Below are 16,628 nucleotides of genomic sequence, written 5' to 3' on the forward strand. Positions count from 1 at the left end.
CTGTCTGAGACAAGGGTATTGGGAGAGTTGCTGTCTTCCAGAGGGTCAACTGTTTCATCTTCCTCCTTTGAGAGGGTAGGGTATGGCCCCGCAGATAACCCAACAGATATCCAGGTCTCTGTGTCCTTTCAAATATTGGGACATCTTTTCTCACTAGAAATTCTCCAGGATTGGAGGTGACCAGAGGTAAACCAGCTACATCAGGCTATAACAGACAGTTACACCTACTCAGTTAGGATGCCAGAAGGCCCACAGGTAAGGATAGTTCTTGGAATCTCTTAACTGAGCATACATCACCAATGTCACAGCAATGTGCTTATATTTTCCATTACTTTACTTTCTAATATTGAGAATAAGTACCTAAACTTAATATCAGACCAAATAAAAAGGCACATGGAGGCAACATTTTAAATATACTTTTTTCATTTGTCAATAAAAAAAGCAGGCAGACACCAGATCTCTATTTCAGGTGTATTTGTTAACTTCCCAGTTTACTTCCCATTCTTTTCCGATATACAGCCATGAATCTGAGGTCATTGTCCTGCAATGCACTAGGATGACTTGTGCTTGCAGGTGACTCTCTACAGCGCTGATGAAAGGACACTAGAGACATGCCACTATTTAAGCACACACCCCCTCTGCATTAAGAGGCAAAGTGGCTCGAACAGGACAACAAAACACTGGACAAAAACCAAGTAAGAGTAACACTGCTAATTTCCTACATCTGTTGCTCCCATCGTCAGTGCACAGCCCAGGTCGGCCTGCTGGGAGTGCAGGCCTGTATCACTACATCCAGTTTGTCTTCTCTCTCAAATATTAAACGCCTTCAGTGTGTCTGAGTTTAAATCTTCCAGGGTTAAGTGGAAGGCTGATATGGATGGAGTTATTGTCACAAGAGTCTAGGATAGAGAGGTATAAGGCAAGTGAATGGCACCACTGGGTGCTGGCCATGCGCACACTTAAGACCAGACCACCCAGGCTGGCTGGGCTCAGAGGCCAACCCAGACCTTGTGGGTCATTCTTACTTTATTGGGTTCTAGTTTGCTCCGTATTTCCTTGTTCCACTATTGTCTAATTAGGACAAGGTGAGAGGAAAGGTTCAATTAGTCTAAGAATACTTAGCCACACCTCACACTGTATTACGCAAATATTTTTACCCTTCTGAACATACACCTAATCTCGACCTACAGATGCTTTAAAGATAAACAGTAAAGTCAGCTGAAGACACGGTTGGGACACGGGGCTAAGGACTGGCACCACCCTTGGGCATGGCTCTGGTAAGTGAGCTGCTCAATGGTGGTGGCAGGACCACCTAGTGAGTCTTCTCCAGGAAAGCCTTGCAGCACCTGAGGCATTGCTGGTACACCACTTCGAAGTCAGAGTCATTGCCCTGCAAGGACAGAAAAAGAATAACCAACAACGGTTTATGATAACACTGTCCTCAGAAGACCCAAACCTGTCATTTAATACTACAGAATATATCCTGCCCATCTGAACCGTGGCCCCAAACCTGAAATGTACTTACATAATAGGGATCTTCAATAATGAGTTGTTTCTGTGGGTCATAGCTCCCAAGTAGCTCAATTTTAGCTTTGCAGTTTTTAACTTGATTACTTTTTCTATTCAAATCTCTGTAAAATCGAAACATGAACTTAGATTTCTGATCTATGGTTTTAAGTTAAACAGGGACATCTGCTCGGGTTTATGAAATGTCTTATCAAAATACATCAGTGCAACCTGATGAGAAATGAAAGCGAGCACTCTGCAGGCCTGTGGGCTCCTGCGGCTGACGCCAGGGCACTGACTCAGTCCCAAACGGGCATCTCTAAGTCACACAATTATTCGCTTTTCTTTTGATTTTGAAATGTATTTTGATACAATAAAAATGATACCATTTCAGATACATAAAATGCCAGGAAAGAACTCAAAAAACAAAACAAAACAAAACCATGTATACCACATTCCAAGACAAAGGGACAGCATGCAGTATAAACTACGTTCAGGTCAAATGAAGACAGGAGCAAGTAGGGCTGAGTGCGAGGCAGGTGAGTGAGCCAGGTGGAGCTGTGGCTGGAACAAACAGTTCAGTGGAAGGCATGGCGGCCACGGGGCAGCAGCTATGGTTTTAGGCCCTTCTATGCCCACTCCACCTGTCTCGTGAAACACAGGGGAGTACCCTAAGTCCTGCAGGGGAGTACCCTAAGTCCTGCGGTCCTCAACTTCTTCTGGGTAATAAAGGGAATTTACTAATGAGGGGTGTGGCCCTAGAGGCCACATCAGCATTACAGAGCAGCCACTGCTACTTACCACCTTAGCCCAACAGTGTTAATTAACCAAAATTACAAACCCAGTGACGTCTGTCTTCTCATAGTTAGTTACTCTAGAGCGCTGCACTCACAGGTAATAAGATACACTCACAGGAAATAAGATACAAGATACTCCACATCTGTTCCAGCAGCTAACAGAATCAGCACAAATCAATGCACCACCTCTCCCTCTAGCCCAAACCAGCTGGCCTCCATGCTCGCTCATGGCAGTAGCTGGATTTTCTCTTTATTTGTAAACAGATCTCTGAGACAAACACACCCCACCCTCTGATATTCTTGGCTTTCTGGAAAATTCTGTAAATTACAATCAACCTTGTACATTAAAAACTGTAAGACAACAGAAAGTCGCTTTGTATGACTTGCTGGACCTATGATATGAATGGAAGGAAGACAGAAACACTGTTTAACATATGATTGCCTTGTAAGACGGGCAGGCGTGGTGGCGCTCACCTTTAATCCCAGGCTGCAGGAGACAGAGGTGGCTGTGAGTTCCAAAACAGACAGGGCTACACAGAGAAACCCTGTCTCAAAAAACCAAATATATGTAAGATTACCTCAGATTGCTTTCATCCATACAGAGTATATAATCGAATGTGGCAAAGTCTTCTTTTGTAATCTACAATTAAGAAGCCAAAACACAGTGATTACATACATACAAAACAGTAATTGGGAAAAAAACACGTAATTACATGTTAACTCATGAACTAAATTACATGTTCAGTCATTAACTAAAAATTTAACAAAATAAGCAATTTAGGATATTTTTAAGCTAAAATATAATCATTGTATTTCCAAATCTATATTGAAAAATAATTTTGTAGAAGGTTCTTTGAAATAATTAGAAAATATGAAGTATGGACATAAAGTTGACTGGTCTCTCAGTAAAGAAATGGAATTCTGTGGACACACGGAAGCGACTTCCCACAATCGCCTCTACTGCTCCGTCTGTCAGTCCTCTGACTGTCTCAGGCCTCGATAACACATTCTAGACTCTGGTGGGCATCCATCCATGAAGGACAATAAAGAGTCTCCTGAACACCAAGCCAGGGAGAGGAGATACAGGCCTCAGAAGAGGGAGAGGTACTGGTTTTCAGAGGGTAGAAGCTCCACCAGGGACAAGAATCTATGACTTAACATGGAAGGGATCCTCTAGGACTTCATCAGATGTACTTTTTTCTGCCACCATAACGTTTAAGACATTTAAGTTCTCTTAAATGTAGTTGAAGAAATTTATCTTCTAGATTCTGACTATCTGGAAAGCACCTGGGTAAAAGGAACAATGACTATAGCCAAACAATAATAAAATGGTCACCTGCATGTTACTCTATTAAAAATAGAAAATTTTAGCTTTTAGTATACACTTCTACTAACTTTTAGTATAGCATTTAAATAATTACAAAGGGCTGTATTATTTTAATATCCCCAAGACTATAACTTATTTCAAAGATATTAAGCAAATACTATTATATAAAATGTTATTTTTTCAAGTTATGAGAAATCTTTTTCTTTTTTTTTTTTTTTTTTTTTTTGGTTTTTTGAGACAGGGTTTTCTCTGTGGTTTTGGAGCCTGTCCTGGAACTAGCTCTTATAGACCAGGCTGGTCTCGAACTCCCAGAGATCCGCCTGCCTCTGCCTCCCAAGTGCTGGGATTAAAGGCATGCGCCACCACCGCCTGGCTAAGTTATGAGAAATCTTAGCATTAATTTTGAACTTACTGCAATTAATTTGTCCTTTAAAAAATGGTTAACACTTAACGATTTATGGAGTGAAACCACACTAGATGTTAAAAATAACAGAAGAAGAAGAGCAACTAGAACTTCATCTCACAAAGAATGCACAGTAAAGCATTTCCGCATGCACTCACACAGGACATGGCATTCGACACCAACCCCATTACCAAACAGAATTAGAAAACCTACACAGAATAAGATTCTTCCTCAAGGTCATGAGCATGTTCCTAAGAAGACCTGGCTCACTACAGCAACGTGGCGGGAACACAGCCACAGATGACACATCACCTCCGGGTGAGTTCCCATGCATGGACCTTACCTGCTGGTCCCAGAGAGCGCTGACTGGACCCTACCCAGAGCTCTCCCAAGGGCTTTTAAACTCTCAAGTCATTAGTCCAAGAGTTCTTTAACTCTCAAGGCATTCAAGCCCATATCCAAATAGCCCATTTACAGGGGGTTTATCATTGTTAAAAGTAAAACAAAATTATTTTTGCAAACAACCCATTTATAGGGGTTTTATTATTGGTAAAAGTAAAACAATTTTTTTTTCTTAGTTAAAAAATACAAATCCAGGACTAGAGAAATAGCTCGGCATTGAAAAGCACTTGTTGCTATTGCAGGGGCCCAAGTTCAGTTCCCAACAACCACATAGTGTCTCACCACTGTGTCCTTCAAGTTTCAATGCCTCTGACATCCTCTAGCCTCTGCAAGCACTACAGAAATGGGGTACACAAACTTTCAGGCAAAACACTCAGAAAACACATAAAACAAAAATAAGTATTTTTTATAACATTAAAAAGCCAGAACTATGGCTTTTTTCTTAAGATTTGTTTTCAATTTGTTTATTTGTGTGTGTGTGTGTGTGTCTGTCTGTCTGTCTATGTGGAGGTAAGCACCTACCTGTGTGCAGTTGCTAATAGAAACTAGAAGGCATCTGCTCCCCAGAGCTAGAGTTATGATCTGCCTAGCATGGGTGCTGAGGAAGACATCACCCTAGCCCACAGGTATCTTAGTTTTCAGTCCAGGGACTGCACTGTCGGGCAGACTCTCTCATCAGCTTCTGTACTGGGTTCTATTAGGTTACGCCATCCAAGGTAAAGTTATGTGCAGTTGAGGAGTGTTTCCAAAGGACCTGTGGACCACGGAGAATATTGCTGTTTGATACGAAAGCACAACTAAGGAAGCATGCACAACAACCAGGGCGGAGATGTCAGTGCCATCAATGCCCAGAAGATGCTGTGAGAGTGGAGACTCGGGCAGAAGCCACGGTGGAAAAGCAGGACCCCAACTGCCTAGTTGTCAGTCTGGGAAAATGGAGAAGAAACTGGGGACAGCCTTGGAAGAGCAGGGCCGAAAAATGAGACTAGTAGAGGCTGTCCCTCGTGCTGACCAAGTCCTCCACTACCAGGGCAGAAAGCTCAGCAGGCCAATGAGAAGTTGTATGGACTCAGCAAAGAAAAAACCAACATTCAATGCTCCAAGCTGTCCCATCCCAGAGGGTGCTGTCCACGCCACACCTGAGGTCCAACAGAAGGAGCAGGGTACCATTACCAGAAGCTTCCAATCTGACTGAGACACTTATCTCCCTGCATTCTGACAACACAGTGGTCAAAAAGTCACCAGTCAAAGGCACTACGATTGTTTCCACACCACCTGCAAGGGTACCACAGCAGAGAGCAGAAAACAGACCTGCCAGGCCCAGTACAGGCCTGGGATTTCAGCTGCTTGTTTGTGACTGGGGAAGCACGAAGATCGTGATCACGGGCAGCCCTGGCTACACAGTGAGACCACCAAACTAAAAAGTCAACAATGCTGGGGATGCATTTCAGTGGCAGACCATTTGCATACAGGTATGCGTACCTAAGGTACTCAATTCTCAATATTCCAAAAACGGTAAAAAGAGAGCAGGCTCAAAAACTGGCAGTATGTTCACAACATTGTGAGTTCATGGCAGCTTTTGCTACTACACAGTATAGAGCCCATCAAGGCCCTGGCAAGGATGGGGGAGGAGCACATGAGGCCTGACCCCTAGCTTAGGAAGTCATTTTTCTTAAGTGGTGCAGTCAATGGTAAGTTACCCACTATCGCACAGGCACAAAGACAACCCTAATTAAACTCAATGGGATGAACACACACACACGAATAAGCACACACACACGCAGGAGGGAGGAATGTTGGGAAGGAAGAATTCAAAGACGTGAGAGGGAGATAATAGGAAAATAGATAAGTGAACAGGGGCAAATACGTTATGCGCAGATGAAATTATCAAGAATAAATTATAAAATAATAGTAACAGGATGATGTCCAAAAACTGTAAGAGGCTAAGTTTCACCAGAAAAGATCAAATAAAACTTAAAACAGCCGCTAATAAAATGACAGACACCAACAACTCCATAAATACTTCTATGGATTTTGTTAATAAGATGACAGACACCAATAACTCCATAAATACTTCTATGGATTTTTGGAAATAGCAAAATGCTTAAAGTAGAAAACTGGTTAGCAGGGAATCTCATAACCCAACCAAAGTAACAGGATAGAAACCAGAGAAAAGAACACAAAGATTTTATGTTTAATGTATATAAAAGCTGTCTCTTGCCGGGCGGTGGTGGCGCACGCCTTTAATCCCAGCACTCGGGAGGCAGAGGCAGGCGGATCTCTGTGAGTTCGAGGCCAGCCTGGTCTACAAAGGGAGTTCCAGGACAGGCTTCAAAGCTACAGAGAAACCCTGTCTTGAAAAACCAAAAAAAAAAAAAAAAAGCTGTCTCTTAGAAAAAAGGAAAATATGGTAAAACAACAGACTGCCATTTCCCAAAATTTTAAAAAAATCAAGTCACAATTCAAAAAAGCATACTTTGGTCTCTCCACAGCAAAGCTGCTTAACTGTAGACCAGAAGAAAACCAAGCAGCCAGAAAGAAGATGGGTAATTTCAAACCAAAGGAACAGCAAAAACAATTGATCAGATCAATTTTTCTAAAGTAGAGATACTGTCATTTTTTTATAAACTTGTAAAGATAAGAAAGCATTCCCAGTGTATTGAGGTAACGGGACAGACACTAGGTACAAACCCACCAGTCCCCTGCACGCAGGCTCACTCCATCTGCAGCGGCGCTGCCCATGGCAGTTCCACAAAGAAGCTCCACATGCCCAGCAGAGAAAGGACAGGCAGAACAAGAAAGCGCCTAACACTGACCAGGACACACTGCTGTTACGCACGGAGAAGATACTGTAAACGCATGGACTCTACCTCTGTGCCAGGGATATGGTGCAATCCCTGCAATGGGGAAGCTAAATCAGGACTCCCTGAAGTGAGGCTAGTCAGGGTACAGAGCAACACCCTGAGGGGATGAAGGGAAATGCAAATGTATCTCTTCCTACAGGGTTAAAAAGCAGAAGGAAACTTTGGGGTGACCTCTGTATGAGAGGGAAGAAGCAGGCACGCAAGCTCAATGTCATGTTCAGTCCGTGAACACACTAAGGAAAGCAGTGCTTGAACAAGGGCAGCTCTCCACAGCTCACCACGCAACCCAAGGCGTTACCACTGAGCTAAAAAGAACTAGCATCCTAACAAGATGCCATCCGGTAAACTGAGGCTGACAGTTTAGAGAACTAAAACTTTAAGAACTGTACTAGAATAGTCATTTATTTACATAAAGCGCAGCAATTAGTAAAGAACCTATAAGCCTAAGCGAAAAATGTGATATTGACCTACAAAACAGTCTTTACTAACGTTTGGAACTAAAAGTCGAAAACAATGGTTGAGAACTTTTTCTTAAAAATGAGGTGAAAAGAAAAACACAAAAAGATTCCATGGAAATCCTACTTATAGCTAATTATTAAAACTGCCCTCAGGGGAGCATCTGCCTTTGCCTTAATCTTAATTTATGAATTTAAACTATTCCATTTGCTTTTGTGACCTACTGAGTGCATGAAGAGGCAGCATGTCTCACGGTTTTGACCGGCCACATTCCCTAGACAGGCAGACTGGCCTGTATGCAAGAGCCTGGAGTGCTTCAAGTGAACAAATGATACAAGGTCTTCCACTCTCTGCCTGATGAGAACCGCACTAAGAAGGGCCAATGCATTACCTGATTTAAATGAAGAACTCACAGAAATACAGTCGTCAGTTCTTCATCTGTAACTCAACAATTTGTATTTCCATAGTTTTGAAGACAACTATTAAGTGTTCATAACAACACCAGAGTTCTCCTATATTTTTAAGGTACTTCAAAGCAGAAAAGATGTGTGTGTGTGTGTGTGTGTGCGCATAGATACAGTGTACCTGCTGTACCAATAAACTGGTAACATAAGCAGAAAAAATCTCTAGGGAAGTTTGCACAAGGTAACAGAATGAAGACCCCCAACTCAGATTTGGCTCAGGGTCAACATTACCTCACTGTACTTTCTGCCATTTATTTGTACTTTAACAAGTTACCCAAGGTCACTGACCTTTCAGAACTACACAGATAGCAAGTTAGTTCAGCTCAACCAAATATATCCAGTAACACATAGGGTGGTCAGTTTCTCAAGTTACAGATTCTACTTAGTAGAAATTAAACAAGATCTTTTCTACCTGTCTTGCCTTATGGGCTGTGCTAATGCCATGATTTCTTAGGCAGCTGACAGCTCTTGGGTCTGGGGGCCGGCCCACGTTCCAGTCGGAAACAGCGCTGCTGTCAATGGCCCACTGTAACACAAAACATACGTCAAGTTCCAGTACGGTACCTGCCGTGCAGTGTGATTCATGGGGATGCCATGTTTTCTCATGCAGTTCTGCCCACGATAGTCAGGGGGGTTCCCCACTTCATAGGTGGATGTAGCCGCACTGTCTATCCTCCACTGCAGAAGAGAAAAAGGATGCTCTGGCACCTGGCCGCCCAGAAGGGTCCAGCCTGGCCACCGTACGCTACTGGCTAGTACTCACATTAGCTGAAACATTCTCATCAGTTACCAGTTTCCTGAAAACTGCTTCTGCAATGGGTGACCGGCAAATGTTACCTTAAAAAAAGAGGGAAGACATACAGGGGTTGTTAGTTGTGGCAGAAAGGTAGATATCAATACCGGGCCTACAGAATGGGTAAACGACTCCCAACATGGGTGCCCAGTAGCTGCATTTAAGGTTGGGAAAGAGTACAGCATTCCCTGGCAGAACAGTTGATCAAGCTATGTAGTACTATGTAGCACGATGGTAGGCCCCCGGATAGAGAGCTGTTAAAGATACAGTTTCTTCCCGCAAGGTGGGAAGTTCAAAAGAGCTCAGGATGGAAGCAGAGACACTCAGTGAGATTCCATGAAAACGCCAAGGGGAAATAGTCTAAGGCAAGTGGGATTCCTACATTCCCCCACCCTCCCTTTCATCAGCCCAGACCACTCTAGTAAGGCAGGCTTATAAGAGGAAAACATGCAGACTTCAATTAATTTTATTTGACATGGAAACTTTCTGAAGGGCCAGAGTCTGACAGAACTGACCCATTTCCCATCTGTTAACGTTAGTGTGTTTAACTGTATGACAAAGTCTGAGGACGGAGAGTTGTGACTGGCCAGAGCCCCTCTTCCTAATGACACACACAGGGGAACTGCAGGAGCCCAGTGAGGTATGTCTGCATCTCACTCTTTCTCCATAGTCCTGTTTGGGAAGGTTTTCCTTTCTACATTCTAATTCGTTTGATTTTTTTCTGTATGTTTGGGTGCTCGGGCAAGTGTACAGGTGCATACAGATGATGGGGGCTGTCAGGTGTTCCCCAGAAGTTGTCCACTTCGTTTTCTGAGACACGGTTTCTTTATTTCTTTTATTTATCTAATTAACTTTTTTTATTCATTTATTTTAGTTGCCCCTCCCTCCTCTCCTTCCACTCCCCCACCTTCTTTCCCATCTACCTCCCTTTCTATCCACTCCTCCTTCCTGAGTCAACAGGGTTTCTTATTGATTTAGAGCAACCTTAGTAGGAGAGGCTTGCTGGCCAAGAGGCTCAGAGACCCAACAGGCTCTGCCTATCCAGTATGGGGTTATGAAAGTATGTTACCATGTACAGTTTTTTGCTTTTTCTTTTATTTAAACATAGGTTTTTGGAATGAAACCCAGGTCCCTCCAGCTAAGATCTCCCTAGCCCTGATTTTTCTCATAAAGCTCTCCCTCAGTACTGTTTCCCCACCAAAAGGCTTTAAGCACATCACCACATATTCAGGTGTGAAAATTAATACAAACCCAGAGACAGATATTGAAGACAAGAAAAGCAAGGCAGCCAGTCACTGCCTCTGACCTCTACCTCAGTCCAAAAATGGTGATCCTGCCCCTAGGAATCCTCAGAACCCCTCTTCTATTCCTTTCTAGTGCTGGGATTAAAGGCAAGTACCACAACCACCCGGTTACTATGGAAACTAGCGTGACTACTGGGATTAAAGGTGTGTGCCACCACTGCCTGATCTGTATGGCTGATCAATGTGGCTACTTTACTCTCCGTTCTTCAGGCAAACTTTATTTATTAAAATACAAATGAAAATACTTTTTACAGCCAATAGTGATGGACACCTGTTATTATTTTGAAACTTTAGAACTAGCTGATGTGTAATATCTCTGCATGTAAAGATAAAATGCAAGATGTCTCCATCTCTGTATAAAAAATATGACATTAACTGCGAAGTAACAGTTTTGTTTTTCTACAGTGCAAAAATCTGAGCCATTTCATCATTTTAGTATATCCACTCATACTTCCACCCCAATGCTATTACTTAAAATAAGATTTGTAAGTATAGATGAAAAGTACCCTACTTCTATAGAGACTACAAATCATACACCCTACAAGATCAATAAACGCAACTCCCAATGCTAATAACTTGCCTGTAGCTTCCCAATTTGTGTTATTAAAATTAATGCTATTAAAAGATACACAGTTGAGATGTTGCCTAGCACATACAGGATCCTATGTTAGATCTCTGATCCCATCAAAAATGAATAAACAAAAAAAACATATATATACACTAAAAGCCAGTACACTGGGTATAAGAAAAACACAAAGTCTCAGAGTTTACCTTTTACAACTTCTGGAACTTAAACATTTCCTTAGGTCTCTTCCAACCATAGTGGCTGGAGCTGAGCCCTTGTGTTTTTGTCCAATCTTGACCAGTTAGTTTAAGAGAGCAAAAGCTCCTCCCATAACCTTGATAAAACAAGAAGCTCTTCTTGACCAGTAGCCCCGGCCCTGACAAACCCCTGATGATTCTGTACACTGCCACCTCATCTTCACAAACTCCTGATGATTCTGTACACTGCCACCTCATCTTCACAAACTCCTGATGATTCTGTACACTGCCACCTCATCTTCACAAACTCCTGATGATTCTGTACATTGCCACCTCATCTTCAAGGAGCCCAACGAAAGGTCTTGAAGGAATAAAACGTTTGCATCTCAAACACAGCAGTTTTCACTGCGCTCGTCATGGGCTCTGGGTACAATGCGTTTGGAGCATCCTCAAATTTTCCTGGACTAGCAACTCCCACCTGACTAGCACACATCTGACTAAGGGCATCCCTACTTCACCCAGGATCTCCTGCAGTCTTATCTCCATACTGCAGATGAATAAACTATACCCCTCCCCATGTCTGTTCTGAACCTCCCATGGCTTATCTCACTCCAAGGAACCCCATAGTCTCCCATAATCTGCACTCCAAATAGGGGCCCAGAAATGACAGTTCATGGCCTACCGTTTTCGCAAATAGTCCACATGGTTAACGAAGTTTTTAGTTTTAAGTCATTTAAAAAAATACAAATGCAGAAGATCTTGTGATATGTGAAAATTGTATCAAGTCCGTGAACAAGATCAACTGAACATAACCAAGCTTGATTGCTCATGGCCCATCTATGGCTATGCGACTGTTCACCACACAAAGCTTAAGGATCCACTCCGGCTCCTTACAGAGCATGCAGGCACCTGACCTAAAGACCTCACTTCTCTCCATGTATTTAGAAGGATCTAAGTTTGGTCCCCGTGGGCAAAGAGATCTTGGCTGAGAAAGGCTGCCTGGCCTCCAAACCCAGGTATCATGATTCCGCTGGCCAGCTCTCACCTGAAAAATCACATGTTCTGTCTGATGGGCCAGAACAGACAGGCCTCCTAGCCACCTTCAGGTCTCTGCTCACTGGCCACTGTCAGGTGAGTCCTGATGACAAACTACACTCTTCCCCACTCTGTTTCTGCATTTACTGAACACTTCCCACCAGCTGAACAAAGGCCTTGATGATCATAGTTGACAGAATACAGGTTTCAGAAAGGAGGCTGAGGCTTCCCCTGCAGTGTGGACCACTGGATACATCCCCAGTGGCAAAAACAAAATGCTGAACTATACTGAAGACAAACATGTGCAAGCATGTACTTCCTTTTAAAAGTCATGTGTGTGCAATATGCCAAGATGGTCAACTATAATAAGCAGAAACAGAGCAATGGGATACTAATAGATACTGAAAGAAACCAGCCTTCAATAAAAACTTTAATGCCCACTATCAACAGGCCAAACTGTACTTTTTCCTGTTCAAAGAAATTACCTAGTACAGATAACTTGCAAATACCACACACTACACTGTACTAAAAATGGAAGAATAAGCTGTTATTCACAAGAAAGATAACTCCTGCTAGGAACTCTACAGGCTGTCAAATAAAAATGAAATATGTAGTATAAAATATCTCTACAGGAGGTAAAAGGAAGGGACTAGTGGTCTAGGGAAAAAAAGGCAGGAGTCTTTGATTTTGACTTTATAAAACACGAGGCTTTCCAGGCAAAACCACAAAATCAAGGCACAGGAACCACCTTCAGAGCAGGTCAGTAACAGTTTCGTGAAGGTAGTCCCCACAGGTGGGTGACAAAGACAGAGGTAGACAGGAAAAGTCTTGGCCTACTTCTATCTTAAAGATGAGGTGTGCTACTCTGTAGAAAAAGCAAAGGGCCAAAGACCTCAATAACTGGACTGTTGGCAACATAGGCCTTTCCTCTCAGGGTGGAGGTCATGAGGTAAGAACTCTGTAAAAAGAATTAATCGTGTATTATGGAAAGAAAAATCAGCGTGGAAATTCTGAGAATGAAAATTCTGAGTTGGAAGGTATTTGAAAGATTATTTAAAAAAAAAAAACTTTATTTTTCATGTAACAGAAGTGAGTGATTGCCCCAGGGATTGGACACCAAGGTTTCTGAGATACCTAAAAAACAAACAGACCATCGGCTGAGAAGCAAAGCAACTGCGGCCCAAGGATGACACGAAGCAAACCTGCTTGGGACACTCCTCCTGCAACCGAGGTTCACCTTCAATGAAGGGGAACCAAAAACTCCGGCCATCAACATAGCATGGGCCAGCTTAGAGAGTCACACTAGAGAGATAAAGCCACTCGGAGCAGTTGGCAGGTGAGAGGGTTAGGAGAAACTAAGTGACAAGTTAGGTGACGGATAAGAACTTGAGGGAAGGGCAGGGATGACGATTTATCTTCCCCGATCTTCATAGTTACCTGGACTGATGAGAGAACACAACTCTCAGTAGGTCATAACCACAGTATGATGGAACTACAGGGGAGCGATGGAAAGTAACATGGGGCCCAGCAGAAGAAAGTACATCACTGGGTGCATGCTCTCGGGGCTACAGTTCGTCCTCCTTTCCCCCTCCACGTCCAGTCCACGTGGAGTAGTCTCTAACTCAGGCTCTGCCCACCTGGCGACCATACTGCTTTGCCTCATCGCAAGCTCGGAATCAAACGGAGGCAAAACAGACCTGGTCTCCCTTAAACTGTTTTGGTTAAATATCACCGAGATAAGAAAAGTAACTTACAGAGCAAGGGACCGAAGGAAGACACAGACTTCAGGGAGGAGGAGCCAAGTGAGAGGGGCTTGGAAGAGGCAGGATCAGGACCAAGGTTTGTGGAGGAAGGACATCTGGGAGGGTAACATGGGCTTGGGAAGAGCAAGAAGGAGAGCAGGGGCATAATATGGGGCAAAACTGCACCGATCTGAGGTTCAGAGGAGCACTGGAAGGTGGGGGATGGGTATGGAAAAAATCAGGCAAATGAATGTGCTCTTAGGCGCGGGCCCAGCCACGGCCTCCGGCCTCGGCTTTCCTCCACCCAGAGTGATCGTTCAGAACTTAACACCAGGCAGCACCTCAGGGTCCCAAAGAAGAAAACTGTTAAGTCGGAGCGCCCTTACCGAGACACACGAACAACACCGACTTGGACCCAACCTCTGCCATCTTCCCGTGCAGACACTGGCGCCCAGAGACGGCGTAAGGACGTGGCGCATGCGCACCGCGAGGATTCTGCTGGTAAACCTGCGCAGTCCACCTCCGGAGGCGGGGCCAGGAAGTCTGCGCGCCTCCGAAGGCGGGGCCAGGAAGGCTGGGCGTGGCTGGCTTTGTGGGCGTGTCCGGTGGGCGGGGTTCGTGGGCGGGGCTGGCCCCAGGGTCTGGTGTTCTTTCTGGGCTGGGTTGTGGTCCCACGCCTAGGGACAGGGGGCGGAGTGAACGCAGAAAAGGTCAATGGCACGGTGTTGTGCAGGGCGGATTAGGACGTGCCAGGGCGGCCAATGAGCTCTAGAAGAGTGGCTTGCGGACCCTCCCTGGGCGGCGCTCCTCTGCTCGGAGGTACCGCCCTTCCGGGCAAGGGACACCCCCCACACCGGTTGGACCACCGACCCGAGGTGGCGCCGCTGCACAAAGCAATGGGTTTTCCCGATTAAAAAGAAGGGGTGGTTTAGAAGGTGCCAGAGGAATGAGGCAGGTGGACGCGATTGGGCTACATTCTGAGCAAGGTTCTAGAACTGGGATCGCATTGGCAGCAGCAGGGCGTACACCTAGTCCCTCACCTGGGTCAGGTGCGTGCCCGTTGGGCGGGTCCTGCGGGATAGGCTGGCCAAGGAGAACCCTTCCTCTTCCTGGGCTGCTGTGAGGAGCTCCAGCGTCGTGCGGAGCGGCGGGCATCAGTGAGTACGGGTCTGAGCGGCGGGGGCAAGTCGGTACTGTGGTCACTCTTCCTCTTGCAAAGGGCTTTGTGAAAGGCAATGAGGCAGACAAGTCCCTGGGTTGTCTGTGCGCACGCACCAAGTTCACACTCCACGGATCCTTTGGCAAATCCTCAAAACTCAAGATTAGTTCCTACACTCTCGGTCGTGAAGGTTTTGGTTGACTTGTGAATGAACCACAGTCGTTGTCAGCCCCTTTACCGAACAACGCCTCCTGCATTTCCAGTTTTGAAGACTGATTTTCATTTTGTTATTTCTCTGGTAGCTGATATTTTACCACCTTCGGGTTTCAAAATGTTTTGAGAAACGGCATCCTGTGTACGTGACACAGATGGGAAGAGCTGTACCTTTGATGCAGAACCGAGATTTGTGGGGGGCTTTTGTGAAAACGGGGTCTCTGGGAAGGGATATTCCCTCAGGCAAGGGTCTCACACGGGTTTGGGGCTTCCAGAAGAAGAGGTGTCAAGTCTTTCCCACAGGGCCACTGGTTCTGCAACGCCCTGATAAGGAGGGTGGGGTGGAGAGTGCCCCGAGTGCTGCGCCTTTGAGTGTAGTGCCTGTATGTTCCTTTTGCGAGCTCTGAGCAGTTATCTCAACTGTGAAATGTGCCGTCTTCACTTCAATAAATGTTACCACTGCCCCGCTAAGGCAGAGCAGAGAAGAAAAACTTGAGAAACTACCTTCATCCGCAGGAATGCCCTGCCCTGCTCTGTGTTTATCAAGCGAACAGGTTCTGTGGCTCAGGTACTTCCATGAGCTATGAGGAAATGTTTGGATTACTGAGTCAGTAAAGCTGCACACAAAGTTTAGAGACTAACAGGGCTGGTTTTATTCTACTCTGCGGCCTGTTATTGAAATACCATAGTAGCATCTGGCGGTTTGTAAATTGCTGTGTTGGAGGTTCAAGTGGAGTAAGTAGTAACTTCCATCATGTCTATGGCATCTTAATTAAGGAGAAATTGTTATTGCGTCTCTATGTTCAGTTTCTGTGAAATGAGTCAATACTACTCTTCGACTTTTTTGACTTTAAAAAAAGTTAAAAAAAAAACTTCGGTACATTTATTCTTTTTATTTTTTTTATTCTTTTTATTTTTATTCTCAGATTTCTCCCTATTAAAAATAAGTAGTGCTTCAAAATAAAAAGTTGATAGTAGTTAAAGGTAAAATTTGCATACTGTGAGTACTAAGAGCCATAGGTCCTCGTCTGTTCACTGATTTACAAATGGTGGTGTGAAATGATAGGATTCTTGTTTAAGGTCTAAAACAAATTAATTTTTTCCCCATTTTTTTACAAATGACAGATAAGCATGTATCTATAATCCTGTCCTAAGTCAACAACTCCCTGAATTTCTCTGGGCAGCAGGTAGAAGGCAAAGATTCTCTGTCTGTTGCTCCCAGCTCTATTCCCATCCACAGCCAGCTGCGAGAGAGGGAAAAGCAGTAAAATTTACTGAAGGAGGTTCATGGTCTGACCAGGAACAGAGGTTCTGAATTACTGATTTGACAAACTTGGTGTCCTTAAGACAAAATAGGCAGTTAAAACTCAAGCCTCTGAAAGATAGCATTGATCTAGAAAC

At 44.3% G+C, this 16,628-nt stretch overlaps 2 protein-coding genes across 3 annotated transcripts in view; one reads left to right on the plus strand and one right to left on the minus strand.

The window, feature by feature from the left end:
• Positions 1-311: 311 nt before the first annotated feature.
• Acp1 (acid phosphatase 1) lies at positions 312-14,325 on the minus strand. Of its 2 annotated transcripts, none has more exons than XM_057779451.1 (6): positions 14,242-14,325; positions 8,983-9,056; positions 8,632-8,745; positions 2,882-2,943; positions 1,526-1,631; positions 312-1,390 (listed from the first exon to the last, which is right to left on the minus strand). In XM_057779451.1, the coding sequence occupies exons 1-6, from the start codon at positions 14,282-14,284 to the stop codon at positions 1,313-1,315; spliced, it is 477 nt and encodes a 158-aa protein (XP_057635434.1). In that variant the 5' UTR covers positions 14,285-14,325; the 3' UTR covers positions 312-1,312. The 2 variants fall into 2 exon arrangements, with proteins under 2 accessions (XP_057635434.1, XP_057635425.1); XM_057779442.1 differs by lacking the exon at positions 8,632-8,745 and adding an exon at positions 8,784-8,897 and having other exon boundaries at positions 14,242-14,316.
• Positions 14,326-14,567: 242 nt separating this feature from the next.
• The window catches only part of Sh3yl1 (SH3 and SYLF domain containing 1), a 31,461-nt gene continuing 29,400 nt past the window's right edge, over positions 14,568-16,628 (plus strand). The window contains exon 1 of the mRNA XM_057778670.1: positions 14,568-15,012. Coding sequence (XP_057634653.1) covers position 15,012 — 1 coding nt within the window. The 5' untranslated portion in view covers positions 14,568-15,011. The remainder of the gene's footprint in view (positions 15,013-16,628) is intronic.

Source organism: Chionomys nivalis, chromosome 1 (assembly GCF_950005125.1).
Source record: "Chionomys nivalis chromosome 1, mChiNiv1.1, whole genome shotgun sequence".
NCBI lineage: Eukaryota > Metazoa > Chordata > Mammalia > Rodentia > Cricetidae > Chionomys > Chionomys nivalis.

Excerpts from the sequence above, each read along its gene's own strand:
- Acp1 (XM_057779451.1), bottom strand. The coding sequence starts at position 14,284 with ATGGCAGAGGTTGGGTCCAAGTCGGTGTTGTTCGTGTGTCTCG. Across the intron at positions 8,746-8,982 it reads ATGAGAATGTTTCAGCTAAT|TGGGCCATTGACAGCAGCGC; the intron begins GTGAGTACTAGC and ends TTTGTGTTACAG. Across the intron at positions 1,391-1,525 it reads TTATTGAAGATCCCTATTAT|GGCAATGACTCTGACTTCGA; the intron begins GTAAGTACATTT and ends CTGTCCTTGCAG.